We start from the raw sequence: 20,443 nt of genomic DNA, 5'->3' as shown, positions 1-20,443 counted from the left end.
CCGTCTGCGGGGAGCCTGCCGTCACAGTAGCGATGAAACAGCATCTGATCCCTGAAAGTACCACTAAGACTGGGAATCTTGGGACCTAGGTTTTCTTTTCTTTTCCTTCCCTTTTGTCTTTTTCTTCTTCTTAAGAGTATTATATAGTCCAGGCTAGCCTTCCACTTGTGATACTCCTGCACACACACACCCATATCAGGATTACAGTTCTCCATCACCCCACCCAACTGGACCTGGTTCTTTTAAGTTTCTTAATTTTGGGGGTTTGTTGTTTTGTGGTAGTCTCATATAGTCCAGGTTGGTCATTAACTTCCTATATAGCCAAGGATGACCTTAGGTTCTTGATCTACCTGCTTGTGCCCCAAGTGCTGGGGCCACAGGTGTACCGGAGTGTCTGTCTGAATCTGGGTCTGAGATATTGTGCTTTTGCTTTTAAAAACAAATTCTATTCCTTTAGCATAAAGATTTAGTGATATTATCATCTTATAAGGGGGGAAATCTGGAGAATTTACTAAGGATTTTATTTGGGAGGGCTTAGGTGGGAAGGTTTCCTGGAGTTGAACCCTGGGCTTTTCATATGCTCTACTGCTGAGTTATACGCTCATTTCTAGGAAGTCAATCCTTTAGGGAAAGCAAAGTCTTAGAGAAAATTCTGAACTCTACTGTTGTGGAAACACAAAATTTAAAAAAATATATAATACACGCTCATTTCATGCCACATATACTTATATCTTAAAACAATATTCTTGCCAGCTGTGTAGCATGACCTTAATCCTAGCAATAAAATAAAAAATAATATAAAATAAATATATAAAAAATAAATAAAAAGACAAGGTTCTCATGTATTGTGTAGTTGAGAATGATGCTGGCTTATTTCATGCATACTAAGCTCTACCAACTGCGCTACAAACCTAGTTCTTTCACTGAGTCATTATTATTTATTGATTTTTTTTTCAAGACGAGGTTTTGTTATGTAACCCTAGCTGTCCTGGAACTAACCCTTGCAGACCAGGCTCGTCTTAAACTCAGAGATCCACCTGCCTCTGCCTGGGATTAAAGATGTGCAGCAACACCAACTGGCTTGAGTTATTGGGGTTTTTTTTGAGACAGGGTTTCTCTGTGGTTTTGGAGCCTGTCCTGGAACTAGCTTTTGTAGACCAGGCTGGTCTCGAACTCACAGAGATCCGCCTGCCTCTGCCTCCCGAGTGCTGGGATTAAAGGTGTGCGCCACCACTGCCCGGCTTGAGTTATTGTTTTTAAAAATTATTTTATTTCATGTGTTTGAGTGTTTTGCTTTCATATGAGTATTTGCACCATATGAGTGCCAGGTGTGCCTGGCACCCAAAGAGGCCAGAAGGGAATGTCAGATCTCCTGTAACTGGAGTTAACAGTTATGAGTCACTATGTAAGTATTGGGAATTGAACCTGGGTCCTTTGGAAGTATAGTCAGTGAGCCAATGCTCTTACTGACTTATCTCTCCAGTCCCAATGTGTGCATTCTTAATAATAGGAACTTCGTTTCTTGGTAAAATTTTTTCCTTTCTGATTACAATATTAGATCTGAAAAGTCATAAAATAACAATTATCTTGTTCTATAGATTCACTGATGTCAGCAGGCTGCTTGAGATGTGGCAAAGACTGGTGATCAGCTTTTAAACCCAAACAAAACAACACAAAGTTGTGTTTTGGTAAAAAGTCCTAAAGCGAAAACCTAGATGTTGCCTGGAGACTGGGCAAATACCTTTTAAAAGAAAAAAATCTCCATTTAAAAAAGCCTTTTTCCCTCAGAGTGAAATCACACTCAGTGGAGGTTGTTTTGGGACAAAGCTGAGTAAATAAGTATTTCTATACCATATGTTTTGCTTTGGCAGGAGAAAAGAGTGGGAAGGGAATCTCCGTGCCAGCGAATGCCAATATCACACCCCATCTGGGTATTTATCCACAAAATAAGGAGAAACACACAAACACTTGGCCAAAACACCTTTAATGATGGAGGGACAGATACGTGTATCCCGCACTCTGCTCTTACACGTCTGTGTTAGGAGCTCTGGAGTCGCTACTTTAGAATCATCGTTGACATCAGCTAACAGCAAAATCCAGCCTCCCCTCAGAACTCCTGTTCCACAGGATCCTATGTTAAGAGTAAGTACTACATCTCACTACACAACAGAGAGGCAGGGAGGAACCACTTGAAGCTCATCTCTCAATGTCTGGGACTCTTGGAAGCATACAGAAAAATGAAGACATAAGCTCTGGTCCACGAACGATCAGGCAAAGCTAGGGAGGGAAGGTTTTGAGAAGATGAAGGACATACAAGGGGCAAAGGGATAAAATCGGGAGTCATCTAAAACTAAAAGCACTCTAGTGCCAGGAAGTCCCCTGACCCCTGCTGCTGCTGCAACACCACCTCACCATTAGCCCAAAGGAACGTCATGAATGTCACACTCAACCAGAGCTGAAGCTCCTCTCTCTTATGTGCCATCTCATTCTTCAGCAAATAGGTTCCCAGAAATCCCTGTTTCAGCAACACTCCTTCAGTCGTGATTACTTCACTAACCACCCTCACCAATAAGGCTCTTCAAAGTTAGGAACTTTATACTTTATATAGCCCATGGGAGACCTCTTGGCAAGAGATCTGCTTGTTGGTTAGGAGGATAAATGAGAAGTTGAAGGAGTCCTTGCATCTTGACCAGCCAACCTCTTTGCCTTAATGTGACAAGTCAAGAGACATACTGAAAAAGCATCCCAATCCTTCATTCTTTTTTTGCAGCACCTTCTGGAGTAGGGGGAAGGAGATAGAAGTTATAACTTGCTACTTTTCTCTGGTGTGCTTGGTAGGCACCACCTGGGTATGGGAGGCAGAAACAGGAGAGAGGCTATGTTCTCCTCTACCCTTCTGGATCATGTTGGGGTCACCTTCTCAAGCACAGTTCCTGTTCTTAATAGCAATGATGGTGCTACGGCCGAAGTGGTACCGCAGGTGAATCTAGAATTCCAGGGCTTGCTGCATAGGCCACCTGACAGGAACAACTGTGTACCAGTTGCAGAAAGGTAAGAAACCCACCCCTCACAAGCTTCTCAAGAAGGTCCAGATCACCATGGAGTAGCACTGGGCCCTCCATAGACCGTTGCTTGCCCCTTTGAGCGAAGCTGCCATTCCAAAGATGGCGGTTCTCATGTGCCTGCCAGAGGAAAGGGAGAAGAGGAAAGGGCTCCCCTTGAGAATGAAAGCTACAGAGAATTCATTTTCCTTAGCTACAAAGAACAAAAAGGTGATACAAATTTCTTAGAGGGCATTCCCTTTTAAACGCATTTTTTTTTTGTTTGTTTTTGTTTTTGGAGACAGGATTTCTCTGTAGCTTTGGAGCTTGTCCTGGAACTCGCTCAATTTTTAAGGTCAGGGACTAGAGAGAAGCCATAGAAACATCATGTCAAAACTTGAGAAAAGGGAAGGTTAAGTCTTGAAAGTCCTTCTATGGAGCGCCCAGTTTCTGTGCCCTGGGTCATGGGGACTGGGTACAGAAAACAGGCTCATGGGATGGCAGGGTCATCTTTTCGAGGGAACGGGGAGAGCCCTGGAGAAGTGATGGAAGAGGAACAGCCAGGGACCAAGGGCAGAGTAGCAATACTCTGAGGGCCATGGGGTGCAAAGGGTGGTACCTGGTGGTGAGCCAACAGCATGTGCTTCTTGAGGGTAGGACGGTCAAGGAAGCCCTGCCTGCAGAACACACAAGTGAAGAGCGGCTCTTCCTTAGGATGGTTCTTCTGGTGTTCCTCCAGGGCTGCCTGGGCAGGAAAGGTCTGGCCACACACTTCACAGGCCTTTCTGCTGCTGCCTTCTCCTGGCTCCTCCACCAAAGGGGTGCTGGTGCCCTGCCCTTCTTGGGCGAGTGCTGCAATGGGGCTTGGGGTCCCCTCCAATTTGGCCTCTTCTTCTATACCTCCGGAAACATCACTGGTTCCCTGCTCCATGGGCTGGGGGTGATCCAGGTTGTCAGGTGGAGGTGGTGGCAGGGATTGTTGAGTGGCTTTCTCAATACTATCCATCTCCTTCCCCGCAGTGGGTGCCGCGCTCACTGCTCCCACTTCCTCCTCTTCTGAGTCACCTCGCACTGATATGGCCTTCTCACCCCCACTCTCTGAGCCTCTTCCTGCTAGGGAATCTTCATCTGTCGCATCTTCCTCTTCTTCCTCATCCTCTTCCTCTTCCTCAGACAACTCCTCCTCCGGTGATGGTTGCTGGGGTTGCTGTTGGGGGAAGCTCCCTGGTCCAGAGGCTGTAGATTGCTCAGAGCTGCTCTCCTGGGCAGCTCCCCCACCTTCAGGGAGTGTGGAACCACCGTTGGGGATTTGACCCCCCAGGTGCATCCGGACGTGTTGCTGCAGAGTGACGGCGTTAGTGAACTTCTTCTGGCAGATGGGGCAGGAGTTCTGGGCCCGGGCAGCTGAACTGGTCTTGTGACCCACAAAATGTGCACGCAAATTGCCCCTTGTGGAGAAAGCTCTGCCACACACTTTACACTTGAAGGGCCGCTCGCCGCCGTGTTGTCCATAATGGAGGCGTAGAGCCCGGGGACAGCTCAGCACCCGGAGACAGATGACACACTGGTTAGGTCCTGAAGATGAGGATGAAGGTGCAGGGGTAGAAGTGGTCGGAGCTCCTGAGGCAGTAGAGGCCACAGCCACAGCTCCTTGGCGGTCAATCTTCTCTACCAGCTGCTGCAACTTTGAGGTCTCAGAAGGTGAGGCCCCCAAGGGTTCTAGCACATAGGGGAAGGGGAAACTTCCAGTTGACTTCAGGTGATTAGTAAGCAACGCCCAGCTTGGCAGTGATGTCACCAGCTTACTTAGCTGCATTCGGGTTGCTGCGCCACCGTCTGCTACTCCGGTAATGGCTGAGCCCTCACTCCCTGGAGGAGTATTTTCATCAGCTTTACTCTTGGGCTCCACGGCTTTCATGAATACAAACTTGTTGAAAGGAGGGAGCCCAGGAGCCACGGATGTGCTTGTGCCAGTGGACAGCAGTGTCAGGCTCTCTGTGGCACTGAGTGCTGTGGTGGATGCCACTAGAGGTTTGCGTTCAATGCCTCCACCTGGCGTGGCTGCCTCCTCTTCTGCTTTTTCTGGCGGCACAGACATTCCATAAGGCAGCCCACTGCTGGTGATAACGTAGTCTAGGTGCTCCGGCACGGGATGTGGATTCATTTGCACGTGTGGGTACTTCTCACGATGCCGGTGGAAATGTACTTTGAGGTTGCCCCGAGTAGTGAAGCGATTACCACAGACGTTGCACTTATAGGGCCTCTCTCCAGTGTGGGAACGAAGATGGATCTGCAGGGCGCTATCACTGCCAAATACTTTGGCACAAAAGCGGCATTTGTGCCTTCCACCAGGCTTTTCCAAGGAACTGATTATTTCCCCATAGCCCAGCTCACCACTTCCATTCTTTGGCTTCAGGAGCCCTGGGGAGGCCGCAGCCTCAAGACCCCTTGCTGCCCCAAGACACTGAGCTGCCAGGAGTCCTGTGGTGCCTGGGAATGCCAGATGAGGTGAGGCAATCAGCTGATCTGTGCTGCCTGACAGGGCGGGGGAGGGGGCAGGGGTAGGTTTGTGGCTTCGCCCTACCCCTCCGACAGAGAAGGGATGCTGCGATCCCAGCGGGTGGTAAAGGTGGAAGAAAGCCTGCTTAGGGGGTTCTGCCCCTGAAGAGGATGAAGAGGAGGACGAAGGTGCCAGTGTCTTACCAGTTTGGACAGGTTTGATGGGACTGAAGAGGGGCAGTAGGGGCTTGGTGGAGGAGGCAGTCCCTGTCCCAGGTAGCTCTGAGGGACTGGTAGGGGCACCCACCGTCTGCCCTAAGGAGCCAAGCAGCAGCACCTGGCGGCAGATTTGTTCCGTCATCTGCATCTGATGGATCTGGCGCTGCTGCAGCACCCGCAGCTCTTCCAAGATCAAAGGGATGTTCAAGTGGCCACTGCCTACACCTGAAGGTGGAGGGGGAGGTGGTGGAGGAGGGGGTGCAGGGGTAGATTCTGGAGGTAATGGGGTTGCTCCCAGTTTGGGACTGGCCAAGATCAGGCCCCCACCTCCCCCAGTCGCTGTACCTGTGGCAGCGACCAGGAAATGCCCAGAAGACTCCTCTCCTCTCCGCTCTGGCCCCCAGATAGGATCAGGGGGCCCAGAAGACCCAGAATCTGGGGCATTACTGTGCTCTGTGTCCATGACCTGGGGCCTACTGTGGCCCTCTGGCCGGGGTGCAGAGGAGGCTGAAGAATTGCTGGGGTTCTCCTGGCCCCCAATTATCACCATTACGGGTGGGTCAGTACAACATGCATTCTGGTGAGCGAGGAATTCGGTCGGGTCAGAGAATTGTGCGCAGCATTTGGTACAGACTTGGGGGTGGTCCTCCTCGCTAGCATCACCTAGGGGGAAGACAAGGAGAGAGTGTGGGTAATGCGGTTTTGTTGGGTAACGGAAGCTATAAAGAACGGGCAACCCAGGAACCGCAGGTTAGGGTGGGAAGGAAGCTAGCGCTCGGACTGGACCCGACCCGCGTTGCTCCCGGACACCCAGCAAAAGCGGGAGGGGGACAGAGCGCGCACACTCCGAGCCTCCTCCGTCACCCCTCCCCCTCCCCTGGCCCAGGAAGAGTGGGAATGGATGTGAGAACGGGGGCCTATGTGTAGAATCACACATTTTATCCGTCCACTTAAAGTCCTTACACGCAAGCGTCCCCTCAGCCCCCATCTCTGCCCAAGCCTGGCCCTACCGCACCTCCGCGCTCCGCAGGCTCCCCGCAGGGCCCCACGAGTCGAGAGCTGCTCCCGGTTTCCTGCGCCATGGCCGTGGGGAAGTGGACAGCGGGATGGGGTAGGACACAATGGATATCCGGTCTGGGGAGGCGTCGGTGACCGCCGGCGCTGCGGCAGTCTCTGCGCCCAGCGGCCCAGACTGCGGAGGAGATCGGCGGTGGCGGGGGCAGGGAACAGCGGCAGAGGGGGAGGGGAGCGAGAAGGCGCAGAGGAGGGGAGGAGCTGGAGCGCGAACGCTGGTAGAGGGGAGATGGGGGAGGAGGAACTGCCAGGGAGGAGGCAAGAGCAGAGAGTGTGTTCAGGGGGCAAGCTAGGGAGCTTTACCCAGGCTCTGGGACAGGTGCTGTGACGCACCTTGGGGGCACACTGTGCCCTATCCTTGCCAGTTCCCCACCCTAGATGTCTTTATCCTAGCTGCTCCCACTGGGTCAGCCCCAAGCACTCAGTGGGAAACATTGCCCGCTCAATAGATTAAGGCGATAGGCTTCAGTAATTTTTCTTCGGATAAAAGATCTGCTGAGCTTGGAAAAACGTGGATTCCAAAGGGTGGTCGGCCGGCCTCAGAGGTCGGAGGACAAAAGTGGGAGGAGCCACCCCAAAACCCACCCCCTTACCAACGCACACATCACAGGAAGATCTCAAGTTTTATTTTCATCCCTGCTCCCACCCTATCCTCGTCCTTCTTAAAAAAGAAGTTCCTCAGGTGGGCGATTGCAAGATTTCCAAGAAAGTAATTTGAGGACCCCTTCTTGAGGAACACTAAGCCCTTCCCCCAGAATAACAGGTCAACACAAGCTAGTCCTCAGGCCACCGGCCCTATACCAAAAGCATTGAGTTCGTACTTAAAAGAAACCCTCTCCTGCTCCGTACCCTCTTCTCTACTGCCCACTCCCCCTCCTTACGCCCTGCTCCCGGTCCCTAACACGGACAATTAAAGACATTAGCTTGCAAAAGCCCATGGAGGTCCTTCCAGCTCCAACCTTGGGGGAGGGGAGCTCCTCCTGAAACAATGAGGAGGATGCAGAATGGGCTTTCACAATCAGCCGCTAGTCCAAAGCCCCTAACATCCCCAATTAGATCTGAATTCCTAGACAAGGCTGGCACCTCCTCACCTCCACCAGGGAAAACGGGGATACGGTGCCTCAGACCAGGTACTTTTCTTCCTTGAAATGAGATTTAGAGTCCCTCATTTCCTAAAATCCTTTATTTTTACATGTAAAAAGTGAGCTCTGGTCTTGGATTTGTGGTTTGGTGGAAGTGGTCAAAAACTCATATTGTCCTTTTATTTATTTTTATATATTTTGAACCATGTTCTTACTATGTAGCTCAGGCTGGCTGTGTGGCTGAGTCTAGTAAGAAGCCCCCTAAGCCTCCTGTTTCTTCCTCAAATGCTGGGGTCACATTCTTGCTCATACCCCCCCCAACACACACACACACACACACACACACACACACACACACACACACACACACACACGGTTTCTTTGTATAGCAGCCTGGGCTTCACTGAAACTCACCCTGTAGCCCAGGTTGGCCTTGAACTCACAGAGCCTCTGCCTCCCAAGCACTGGGGATAAAGTCGTGTACCACCAAATATGCCACCATCTCCCTTTTTTATAAAGAGACAATATTTTATGTATATGTTCTTTATCAGAGGAATATTTTGAAAGCAAAAAAATTGAAAACAGTTTTTTGTTGCCCTTTTTTAAAAATAGTGCATGTTACTAGAAACAAGCCTTGTGCCAAGTGTCTCACCGCTGAGCTGTATGCCCACTATAAAATGCTAGGAATAATATTAACATATATAGGAATTTCCATAAAAAGAGAATATAAATGAGGAACTTTTTAAAGTTTAAAGAGCCTTAAATATTATGGAATAGGGGTTTATATTTTAATAATATGATTACCTAAAATAAACACACACTAAAATAACATCCTTTTGTTTGTTGGTTGCTTTTTTTTTATATAGAATCTTCTGTAGCCTAGACTGGCCTCAAACTCATTTATGGCTAAGACAGACTTTGGTCCACTACACCCCTGCATGATTGAGCTACGTGCTTAGCCCTCATCCCTCAATCTTATTAACTTCTCTGCAATATCATTGACGTGTCTAAGTTAGAGTCTATTTTGGGGGTGAGGGGGTGGGAGGGTGGGAAGGTCAGGTGAACCAAAATCAAATCTTAGTAAATCTAATCAAAATTTTAGCAGGTAGTTTGAGAGTGGTGACACTCAGGAGGCAGAGGCAGGCGGATCTCTGTGAGTTCAAGACTGACCTAGTCTACGTATCTACATAGGGAGCTCTTTAGGTTATACAGCGAGACCCTGTCAAAAAAGAAAAAAGTAAATACTGCCTTTATAAATTGAAAACAATTTACAGGGTGATGTTTTAAAACTTCAGATAATCCTTGTGCAGGTGAGAACCTGGTGAGACCTGGCCTTTGCAGATGAAGAAGGTGTCTGTTTCAGTTCGTCTTAGACACAGGTAAGTGCAGAATGCTTTAGTTTTACAGATAAGGAAACTGAAGATGGCAGAGGTTAAGTGACTTTTCCAAGTTCACAGAGTAATTCAGCGGAGCAGCATTCAGGTCTTTGGCTTCTGACCAGCGCTCCTCAGGCACATCCTAAGGCTGGAGAAAGAGGCCCTCGGGGCGGAGAGAAGAATCAGATGGTGACTTTCTACCTAGCATTTGGTAATTAGCCCTGAACATTTGATATCCCATTGCTGTTCTGTGAAGTCCTTTCCTTTTCTTCTCCTGGGAAACAGTGTCCCCTTTCTTGCTTTTTAATGAAATGTGCTTTCTGCAGTGTCATCTGATCTACGCTCTAAAGGTAAATTTCACCTGATGAAAGGTGATGTATCAACAGCCACCTGTAGGAGGAACTATCTACTGCTCAGTGCCTTTTACACTCCATGCTTAACCTGAAAAAGGGAGCAAGATTCTTATGCAAACAAAACTAAAGTCATCTAGTACAGGGGCAGGCTAAACTGGTAATGGTTTACCTAGAGAGCAGAAAGTATGAAAGGAGATGCAGTCTGTGATGGCTGGATCTGCTTCTTCAAATTTACAAAGAGCTTAAATGACGAAAAAATAAAAATAAAAAGCAAACCAAAGCTGGATGTGGTGGTTGGTGCACCCCTGCCCTTGGGGAGCAGGGGCAGACAGTTACGGGCCCATGGGCGTTAAGTTCAGTCTCCAGCACACACATATAATCCCTCCCCACGACACACACGAAAGACAAGTACTCCAATAACAGAGCTGAGAGGACTGTTCTCTTCTAACTGTCCCTATTCCTCACAAATCTTACCTCAACTGAATCTTTACTGGTTGGCAGCCTTCAGAAATATAAATAGATTTTGTGACTGTTGCCAGGGTCACTTTTTAAAGAATGTCCCATTTTCTCTCTCAGTCTTCTTTTTTTTTTTTAAATTATTTATTTATTATGTATACAATATTCTTCCTGCGTGTATGCCTGAAGGCCAGAAGAGGGCACCAGACCTCATTACAGATGGTTGTGAGCCACCATGTGGTTGCTGGGAATTGAACTCAGGACCTTTGGAAGAGCAGGCAATGCTCTTAACCACTGAGCCATCTCTCCAGCCCCAAGCCATCTCTCCAGCCCCTCTCTCAGTCTTCTCTAGTAAGTCATACACATATTTCTTTGCCAAACCAAACTGCTATACTAAAACCTATGGATGCACCCATGGCCTGGTCCAGATGGTACACAGAGGAAGAGGGACTCGGACACCAGGTAACAAGTGAGAAAGACATTTGCATCAGAACATGAACATCTTCAAAACTCCCACCAAGTCTCAATGCACACTTTTCTGAAATCAAGGAGTGCAGCACAACACGGAATTTAAACACTGTTTTGGAGCTCAAAGTCATTTTAGAGATCTGACCCTTCATTGAGCACAAAAGCAAAACAAAACAGTTGAAGTCTCAGTTTTGATTTTTTTCTCCTCTTTTTTTTTTTGTGGGGGAGGGATTGAGATGAGGTCTTACTATGTAGTTCTGGCTGGCTTGAAACTCATTGTGTAGACCAGGCTACCCTGAACTCACAGAGATCTACTTGCCTTTTTCTCCTGAGTGCAAGGTGCAAGGATTAAAATTGTGTGCAGCCACATTCAACTAATTTGGGGAAAGTTTCTTTATATTTCTTTTCTTTTTTTCTCTTTCTTTCTTTCTTTCTTTCTTTCTTTCTTTCCTTTTCTTCTCCCCCCCCTCTCTCTTTTGTTTTTTGAGACAAGTTTTCCGAGTAGCCCTGGCTGTCTTGGAACCAGCTCTGTAGACCAGGTTGCCTCTGTATCCTGAGTGCTGGTATTAAAGACATGCACCATCACGTCTGGCTCAGGGAAAGCTTCTTCTTCTATGGCTATGACTTCTTTTTTGTGAAAATGGAAGTAAGGAGTACAGAGGCTATAGAGATGGTATATCTTATCAGATAAGAGCACTTGCTGTTCTTGTAGAGGACCAAGATTTGGTCCCCAGAACTCACATGGCAGCTCACAACTGAATGTAACTTCAGTTCTAAAGGACCTGACACCCTCTTCTAGCCCCTATGAGCACCAAGCACACACATGGTATACTGACATACATGCAGGCAAAACACCAATACACACAAATAAAGTAAATATATCTAAAATAATAATAATAAAACAAAACGCAAAACAGGATGAGAGGGAAGTTTCTCTACCTTGAAATAATATACCTTAGGAAATAAAGAATTTGTTTCTTTAAGAATTTGTGGGGCTGGAGAGATGGCTCAGTGGTTAAGAGCATTGCCTGCTCTTCCAAAGGTCCTGAGTTCAATTCCCAGCAACCACATGGTGGCTCACAACCATCTGTGATGAGGTCTGGTGCCCTCTTCTGGCCTGCAGATATACATACAGACAGAATATTGTATACATAATGAATGAATAAATAAATAAATATTTAAAAAAAAAAAGAATTTGTGCCAGGGTTGAAGTCCAGAATAGTTTGAAAACCCTGCTTTCTCTACTGGATGGTGGTAATGCACACCTTTAATCTCAGCACTTGGAAGGCAGAGGCAGGCAGATCTCTGAGTTCGGCATCTACAGAGTGAATTCTGGGACAGCCAGGATTACTTAGAGACACACTGTCTCAAAAAACAAACAAACAAACAAACAAAAAACCAAACCAACCAAAAAAAACAAAACAACAACAACAAAAAGAAAGGAAGGAAGGAAGGAAAGAAGAAAAGAAGGAAGAAAAGAAGGAAGAAAGGAAGGGAGAAAAAAGAAAGGAAGAAAACAAGATTGGGTTTTCTTCTTCCTTATCTCATGCTGTAGCCAAACCTGACTCTCCTTTACCTCTGCGCCACCCCCACCCATCTGTTTTGATGGTCTAGAATTGCTCAGGCTGGCCTTGAACTCATGGTCATCCTGCTTCAGCCACAGCACAGACTTCTAAAATACTTTCTGTTCTCTTAGAGATATATTCTTCCTGACTCCCCACTCGTCTCAAGGGGTTCAGAAGCCTGAGAGCTCAGCTCTGTACTTTCTTGGGTAGGGTGCCTTCCTTGCCTTTGCTGTTCTTGCTTTCTGCCAACTCCTTTCTCCCCGCCAAGGTCTGCTTGGCTGTTGTCCTGGTTTCTCCTCACTAAATAGCTGGGTTTCTGATCATTTCCTTTGTTTCCCAGATGTACCAGTTAGCATTTCCTCCAGGAAAACCCTGAGTTCTCTAGTTTGGATATCTAGACTCTGTAGGGGAAGAGGTTATTTTCTTTATCTAGAGTTTTAAAAGTAAATTGACTATTTCCTGCCCATCACTTATGTGCAGTAAGTATTCTATTAGGTTTAGTGTTCTAGTCAGGGAACAGTACAAGAAGAAAAGTGGAGAAATAGATTTTTCAGGGCTTTTAAGTTACATGCTTATAAGGGCAGGAGAGAATTTCAGATAGCCATGTCAAATTGCAGGTGAGACCCAACAAACTTCCATTCAGGTCATGGAAGTAGACTAAATGAGAAAGTGTCTACGGAGTTCTGATATGAAGACTCTGTCCTCTTCCTTCCTCCTCTTCTTCCTCCTCTTCCTCCTCTTCCTCCTCCTCCTCCTCCTTTTGGTTGTTGTTGAGACAAAGTCTCCTTATGTAGTCCTGGATGGTCACAAACTCACAGAGATCCAACTGTCTCTGCCTCCTGAGTACTGGTATTAAAGTTGAGCACCACCATGCCCAGCCCTTTAGGAGTTCTTAAGATAGATTTTCTTAAAAAAAAGTTTCATTTATTTGTATCTTGTACGTATGTATGTATGTATGTATGTATGTATGTGTGAGTGTTTTGCCTCTGTCTATTTATTTGTACCACTTTTGTGCCTGGTGGCCTTGGAAGTCATAAGAGGGCATTGGGTCCCTGGCACTAGAATTGCAGATGGCTGTGGGCTATAAATCTACATTGGGTTCTCTGGGAGAACAATCAGTGCTCTTATGACTTAAAACAAATCTTAAAAAAAACCCAACTTTGTTTATGATGATGATTATTATATTAGTACTACTAGCAGTATTTATGTGTGCATACATGCCATGGACCAGTGGTTCTCAACCTGTGGGTCGTGACCTCTCACAAGACTGTCTAAAGCCATCAGGAAACAAAGATATTTGCATTATGATGCATAACAGTGGAAAAATTACAGTTATGAAGTAGGAACAAAAATAATTTTCTTTTTGAGACAGGGTTTTTCTTTAGCTTTGGAACCTGTCCTGAAACTCATTCTGTAGACCAGGCTGGCCTCGAACTCACAGAGATCTATTTGCCTCTGCCTCCTGAGTGCTGGGTTAAAGGCGTGAGCCACCACTACTCAGCCACAAAAATAATTTTATGGTTGGGGGCCACTATATCATGAGGAACTATGCTAAAGGGTTGCAGCATCAGGAGGTGGAGAACCCCTGCCACAGACAGTGTGGTGAAGCCGGCCAGCGCTTACAGCAGACATACAGGCATTTCAAATGCTTTCCTGTGCCGTATTAGTTTTTGCCTTTCATAGCTCAAATGCAAAGTCCTAATTTTCTTGCTTCTACTCGGTGTAAACCTTTATGGGTCCTGAAGGAAAGGACTTACAGCAACATCATCACACTCTTGGGTGTTCAGAGCCCCAAGAGGGAGCTGTACCCTAAAAGGCTTGAGAAGACAACCCTGGCAGCCGCTTTTGACTCTACAGAAACCCTTCCCTCAGCCATGGTTTAGGGAATGAGTGAGCAGATGGGAGGAAGGAGAGAAGAAGATGCCTCTTGGGGGCTGGGGGTGGTGTTCAGCTGAGTTCCAGGATTGAACCAGCAGGGAAGCAGGACTGTGAGGGAACTCTGGGGCTCTAGGGGAAACCTCCTATAGAGCACAAGGAGGAAACATCCGGCCTACAGCAGCATTAAGGAGGCTTAATGTGTCTCAGGAGGGAGGGATGCCATCACCGTAGAACCTCTAAATATGGGCACAGTGGGATTTTAGCCAAGCATCGGCTTGGGGAAGATGTGCCCTACCCCAAACTTAACTTGTTTCTTAAGGTTTTATTGTACATATTGCACTGACAAGACTTAGAGGCATTTTTGTACAAGTGGAAAGACAAGTTCAATCCATGATTGGTTCTAGTCACCACAGATACACTATCCCAGAGCCTCTCACGTTCCCTAAAGAAATGCTGAAGCTGCCCAGAGGTTCCTCAGTGATCGCTGCCCTCACATATGGTAATGGTGATAGTTCTTCCCATTAAGTACTGATGGTAGGTGTCACTAGGAAATGTGATTTATGCTGGTTATTTCCCCAAAGGACTTACACAAGTTACTAAGGTAACTATTATACCTGTCAATCTGTTTAACAGATGAGGAAACTGAGGCACAGAGAAGCTAAGTAAGCCAACCAAGCTTACATAGGTAGCCAAGAGGGGGGAATCAAAGTTTGTCCAAAAGCTAGTCCTAAAAAATACAGCTTTGGAACCCTTATGGCTAATCTTATCGTATATTTTTGGGCATATCAAATGTTCGCTAAGCAACTGATTAGTCCAGAAGTTGGGCTTCCAGACTTCCACCTTGTGATCACATGTAGCCATACTGGACACAGACACCAATTCCTAGTCCCAGCTCATCCCTAGAGAGTGAGTACCACCAGCCTTAGATAAGGACAAGCACCTGGATTCCTAAGCTTTTGTGCTGACTCTGTCTTTTCATTGTCTTCTAGTCCTATCATGGCCTTCCACATGCTGGAGGGTTTTAAGAATGCGCTGACTTATCCACCCAGCTGTGCTGCTGCGTGCCTGCAATCAGCACACAGAAGGCAGAGGCAGGATGATCGGGAGCTTAAAGCCAGCCTGGCTACATTGCTTGTTCTCTTCTCCCACAGGAGATTTGTTGGTTAAAAACAAAAACAGAAAAAAACATGGATTGCACGATGGCGCACACTTGTTCAGAAGCCTGAGCCAGGAGAATTGCCAAAAGTTCCAGGCCAGCCTGGGCTCTGGAGTGACTTCAGGGCTGGTCTGAGCTACATAAGGAGATTGTCTCAAAAACCAAAAGTAATGAACTAGCAAGATCCCTATACAGTGATAGCATATACTAACAGGTATGCTAACTTGCACGAAGGTGTTATCTTTGCCTCCCTTAAAACACAAACCTGAGTGTGGGGTTGAGTCCCAGCCTCTCCTCTAGCTAGCCTGCATTCTGACGACATTAGCTCTCTCCCTCAGGGAGCTCTAGTCTGGTCTCAGCTCAGCCCAACAATGAGAAACTTTATTCTCTTCTCCCTCAGGGGAACCTTCACGTTTATCCAATTCATTCCCTTGCAACCCAACTCTCCAGAAAGAAGAGGGGGAAATCCCATCCCTAAGAGACGGGTCTTCAGGTCTGAGGACGTTACTTAGCAACGGCACAAAGACCAGTTAGCAAAGAAGGACTTGGAGAGAAAACTCTTGGGTAGGGAGACAGAGCCAGTTTGAAAACTCCATTTCATTCAGAGAAAAGCAAGAAAAACACAAACAGATACCAAGGGGAGTATCTCCCTTCTACAGCTCATCTCACAGCCTGAAGTCTGCAGTCCTTTACATCCCCAGTGACCAAATTCTGCTCAGGTTTGGCTCATGGCCGAGGTGCCCTCCATTGCCCTGGCCTGGACCAAGCAGGTTTTGACTCAACCCTCCCATCCCCTCTCCCGTCCCCAGCACCCACCGTTCTCAGATGCGCTGGGACCTCCGCAGCAGTCGGAGATTAACTGCTGGGGTCTCCGCTGCTTTCGCCGAGACATTCCCGAGTAGAGAGCGATAGGAGAGGGAGGGCACCACGCACTGAGTTTTAACTGGGTGACCTGGTCGGATCACCCTCTCTGGTCTGAGGCCAACGACTGTCTGTCCCCCAGTGCAAATCACTGTGAAGCAGAGGAATTCTCCCTTCCCAGAGACGGGCAGACTAGCGTGAGCCCTTCCCGACGCCCTTTCTCTCTCAGTCTCTCAAGTCTAAAGAAGAGACGCCCCCTCTTTTCCCCTTCAGCTTCTTCTCAACGCTCCTGCAGCTCCTATTGTAAAAGCAAAAATCCTAATCTTTCCGCACACTCTTTTCTTTTGTACTGCGGAGGAAAGGATTTAACCCTCTCCTCCCTGCCAGGACTCTGCGGGCCTCCCTGGGACTGCCCCTGGCTTGTTTTTTTTTTTTTTTTTAACTTTTCTCCCAAGATCTTTGCAAGAGCTTTTTGATTTTCCCATAATTGTGACCCTGTGTTTGATGATGCTCAGCTTCTGGGTTATAAACTTTAATACAAACTTTCTTGTATATTTTGAATTTTAGGTCAAGAAGTCAGAGATTGTCAGGTGAAAATGGGAATACAAAAGATTTGGTACATGGTGTGAAAATAGATGTTATAATAATCATGTAGTTGTAGCTTTGATCATTTGTTCAGATTTTCATTTATATGATGTATTTTAGTATTACAACTCTTGAGATTAGCTCAGTGGGTTTTCTTTTTAATTTTTAATTAAAAAGTCGTTATTGAGCCAGACAGTGGTAGCACAAGCCTTTAATCCCAGCATCTGTGAGTTTAAGGTCAACCTGGTCTACAAAGAGAGTTCCAAGACAGCCAGGGCTACACAGAGAGAAGCCCTGTCTCGAAAACAAGCAAACAAACAAGTTATTATTGTGTATGTGTGCACGATACATGTATGTTCCTGACAGGACATGAATGTGGAGATCAAAGGACAACTTTGGGGATCTTTGCACCTGTACGTGGAATTTGGGGATCCAGCAAGGACCGTGTCCTTCCACAGCAGTTTTTTTTCCTGTCCCCCCCCCTTACTTGTAGCTCTGGCTGGCTTGGAACTCACTGTGTAGACAGGTTGGCTTCACATCTAAGAAGATCTGCCTGCCTCTGCCACCTAAGTGCTGGGATTGCAGGTGTACCACCATATACTACATCCACATCCGGTTTTATAAAGCTACTATGTACAGGAAATCCCGATTACAGATAAATCAGAAGGCACATGGAGGTTAGGTAACCTGCCCAAGAGACCCAGGACATATTTTATGTTGGCAAGACAGTGAGTATGAAAAATAAAAGTGATACATCTGAAGGAATTTTATTTAAAATAGCACCACAGGCGGCTGTCTTTCCTGGTCCTGCCCAGGTCTTGCAGGGGAAAGGATGCCTATGAGAGTACAGCAGATGAGTTCTTTCTGCACTTCAGAGTAAAAGCCAAAAGGAGGCTCTAGTCAATCTCTGAATTTTCTGGATGTGTTCCCAGGCAGAAATAACTGTGGCTGGGCAGTAGTGGCTCACACCTTTAATCCTAGCACTCAGGAGGCAGAGATACCTGTGAGTTTGAGGCAGTTCCAGGACAGCCAGAGCTACCCAGAAAAACTGGGAAGGATTCTGTGTAACAGACTTTCTTGTGGTTAGCAGTCGGGCTGTGTACTTGCCTAGGATGGTGAATGGCTCTGCTTTAATCCCCATCACCAAAGGGGAAAGGCACAAAGGGAATTCATCCAGCTGGGCACGCTGCTGCCCACCTGCCTTCCTAACACTCAGGAAGCGGAGACAGGATTATCATAAATTTAGGGCCAACACCGGCTGCACACAGAGATGCTGAGTCAGAAAAAAAAACAAACAAATGACATCCACTATTTTTTATTTATTCATCTATTTTATTTGTTTATTTGTTTGTTGCTCTATAGTCCAGACTAGCCGGAAGCTATACAGTCCAGACTAGCCGGAAGCTATACAGTCCAGACTAGCCGGAAGGTATACAGTCCAGACTAGCCGGAAGGTATACAGTCCAGACTAGCCGGAAGGTATACAGTCCAGACTAGCCGGACGCTATACAGTCCAGACTAGCCGGAAGCTATACAGTCTAGTCTAGCCTGGAACTCATAGCATTCCTCTTGCCTCAGCCGTTAGAGTCCTGGGATTATAGGCATAAAACCCCACACCGTAATTTTAAAAATGAATCCAGCGACAAGCATAACTCTAGTCATCTAATGTAATGTCCTTTAACTTGTAATTATGGTGTCCACCTGAGTAAGACTGGGTCTAGACTAGCCCAGCCATGTCCTACCTTCTTTTACCCTTGTGTGCTCTTGGTCAGGGTCTTCAGGATGGCAAACCCTGGGTATAGGTTTTGTGTTCTTGTCTGACAAGTTCCAGCTAGTCTGACAAGTCCTGGAAAGGGGATGCTGGGGATGTCAGGGCAGGCCCCACTTGTGGAGAGGTTTCCCGAGTTCCCAGAGTCTCTACTCTTTTCCAGATGTTTGCTGTCAGTGTCCTGAGTGCTGTTTCACCCTCTCTTTTTGAAACTCTCGTGGCTGACTCTTTAATGCTCATTTTAATGGTCATCAGTTATCACTAGACTGAGACACCAACATGGAGGCAGGAAAGGCTCTGGTTCTTCCGGGCAGTGGACTGTCGCCTCTTTCCCTCTTCCCATCATTTACTTCCTTTGTGAGGAGGAAAAAGAAGCTCAGGAACACAGCAGTCTGATTTTCTCAGGTATCTGTGTAACCTGTAAGATTTGCCTTTTTTCTGAGTCTTGGCCATCTTCTTCTTTTCCTCTTCTTTCTGGCCTTATTATAATAGGAAGGGCTCTTCCCCCCCCATTCTTCCACCTCCTCCCCTTTACCACATTTTTTCCCCTTTTTACCTCTCCATCGTGGCCTCTTGACCTCCCTCCAGAGTTACAAAAGTGAGATGCTGCTGTAGGAATGTTAATGAGCCTTCCTCACAAAGGGGCAAAGACTTTACTTCACTGAATTGGAAAAAAAGCCCCTTTCAAAAGGGATTTCTGTGTGTGGTGAAGTGGAGAGGGGAGGGGAAGGGGAGAGAGGGAGGGAGAAGAAAAAAGGACAGGACAGGAGAGAAGGGAAGAAAATGAAGAGAGAGAGAGAGAGACAGAGAGAGAGACAGAGAGAGAGACAGAGAGAGAGAGAGAGAGGCAAAAGGAAGAGACCCCGTGACAAGAAAATATGAAAGTAGCAATCTTCCCCCTTCAATCTGTGATTTAATTCTTGGAAAATGAACCAAAGACTTGGTTCTCAAGACACTGAAGGGCACCCAATAGGAAAATGGGGCTTATTTCATCTTCCCTCGCTGTTCCATCCCTCCTGAGAGCCTAGGGACATATTCTAGATGGAGAAACTGGTGGCTCTGAGACTCTTTATGATGTTTTCTAATATGTACCAGTATTTCCACTTTGGGTTTTCTTATTGTCCATTGGTCTAGTAAGTTCTAGGGATGGCTCATAGTATTGTTAAAGCCTTTAGTTCACAAAACCAGATCACTTGAGCATAAGCCAGTTAACTCATTCCAGATTTGCTGGAATGTATATTAAGGGGCCAGAAGTATGCTGGTAAAACACACCTGTTGAGTAAGTCTGATGACCTGAGTTCAGTCCATAAGTTGTTCTCTTACCTTCACATGCATGCTGTGGCACCCACTCACACTCATTCATATATCATACATATACACATACATGCACATACAACACACATCATACACAAACACATATATACTTCTCAGAGTACACACAGACAGACACACACCCATGCACACACATAGACACACAGGTACAATGCACTTAGGCATTGTACACACAGACAGACACACACCCATGCACACATAAGGAACGATAGTGAACTGTGTCTGGCTCCTTCTTTGTGGAGTATTGTGCCTACTTGTGGCTTCTTCCACAGTCCTCTTTTCTGAAACTAAATCCCCTGCTGCTTCCTGGCAACCAAATATCCCTCCTAGGCTGATCTGAACACTGAGAACTCATGTTATGGTTTCTAGACCATTCTAAGTTTCCTAGAGTCTCAGAATCTCTTTTGCCTCCTTTCCTCCTTCTTTTGTTTTGTTTTTGTTTGATTGGTTGGTTGGAGGTTTTTTGTTGTTGTTATTTTGTTTTGATTTTAGACTGGGCCTCACTATGTAGCCTTGGCCAGGTTGACCTCAATACTCACAGAGATAAGTGTGCCTCCCTCTGCCTCCGGAGTGCTGGGTTAAAGGTGTGTGCCACCATGCCTGGTGTAGCTCATCTTCTTAAATGTGCTCATTAAAATACCAAGAGGCTGGGGATATAGTAGGTGAGTTGGTAGAGTGCTTGCCACATAGGCAAGAGGTCCTAGGTTTAATCCCAGCACTACTAAAAATC

The 20,443-nt window shown here is 46.7% G+C and overlaps 1 protein-coding gene across 3 annotated transcripts; it reads right to left on the bottom strand.

Annotated features, from left to right (window-relative positions):
* Positions 1-1,968: 1,968 nt before the first annotated feature.
* Sall2 (spalt like transcription factor 2) lies at positions 1,969-16,333 on the bottom strand. Of its 3 annotated transcripts, XM_075949409.1 has the most exons (3): positions 15,984-16,095; positions 6,105-6,422; positions 1,969-5,984 (listed from the first exon to the last, which is right to left on the bottom strand). In XM_075949409.1, exons 1-3 carry the CDS (start codon positions 16,057-16,059, stop codon positions 3,532-3,534), a joined length of 2,847 nt encoding a protein of 948 aa, XP_075805524.1. In that variant the 5' UTR covers positions 16,060-16,095; the 3' UTR covers positions 1,969-3,531. The 3 variants fall into 3 exon arrangements, with proteins under 3 accessions (XP_075805524.1, XP_075805522.1, XP_075805523.1); XM_075949407.1 differs by having other exon boundaries at positions 1,969-6,422; positions 15,984-16,333; XM_075949408.1 differs by lacking the exon at positions 15,984-16,095 and adding an exon at positions 6,775-7,357 and having other exon boundaries at positions 1,969-6,422.
* Positions 16,334-20,443: the final 4,110 nt, after the last annotated feature.

This window comes from Microtus pennsylvanicus, chromosome 15, assembly GCF_037038515.1.
Source record: "Microtus pennsylvanicus isolate mMicPen1 chromosome 15, mMicPen1.hap1, whole genome shotgun sequence".
Taxonomy (NCBI): Eukaryota; Metazoa; Chordata; class Mammalia; order Rodentia; family Cricetidae; genus Microtus; species Microtus pennsylvanicus.
Note: the sequence above shows the minus strand (reverse complement) of the source record. Positions and strands in the feature narration are given on the sequence as shown.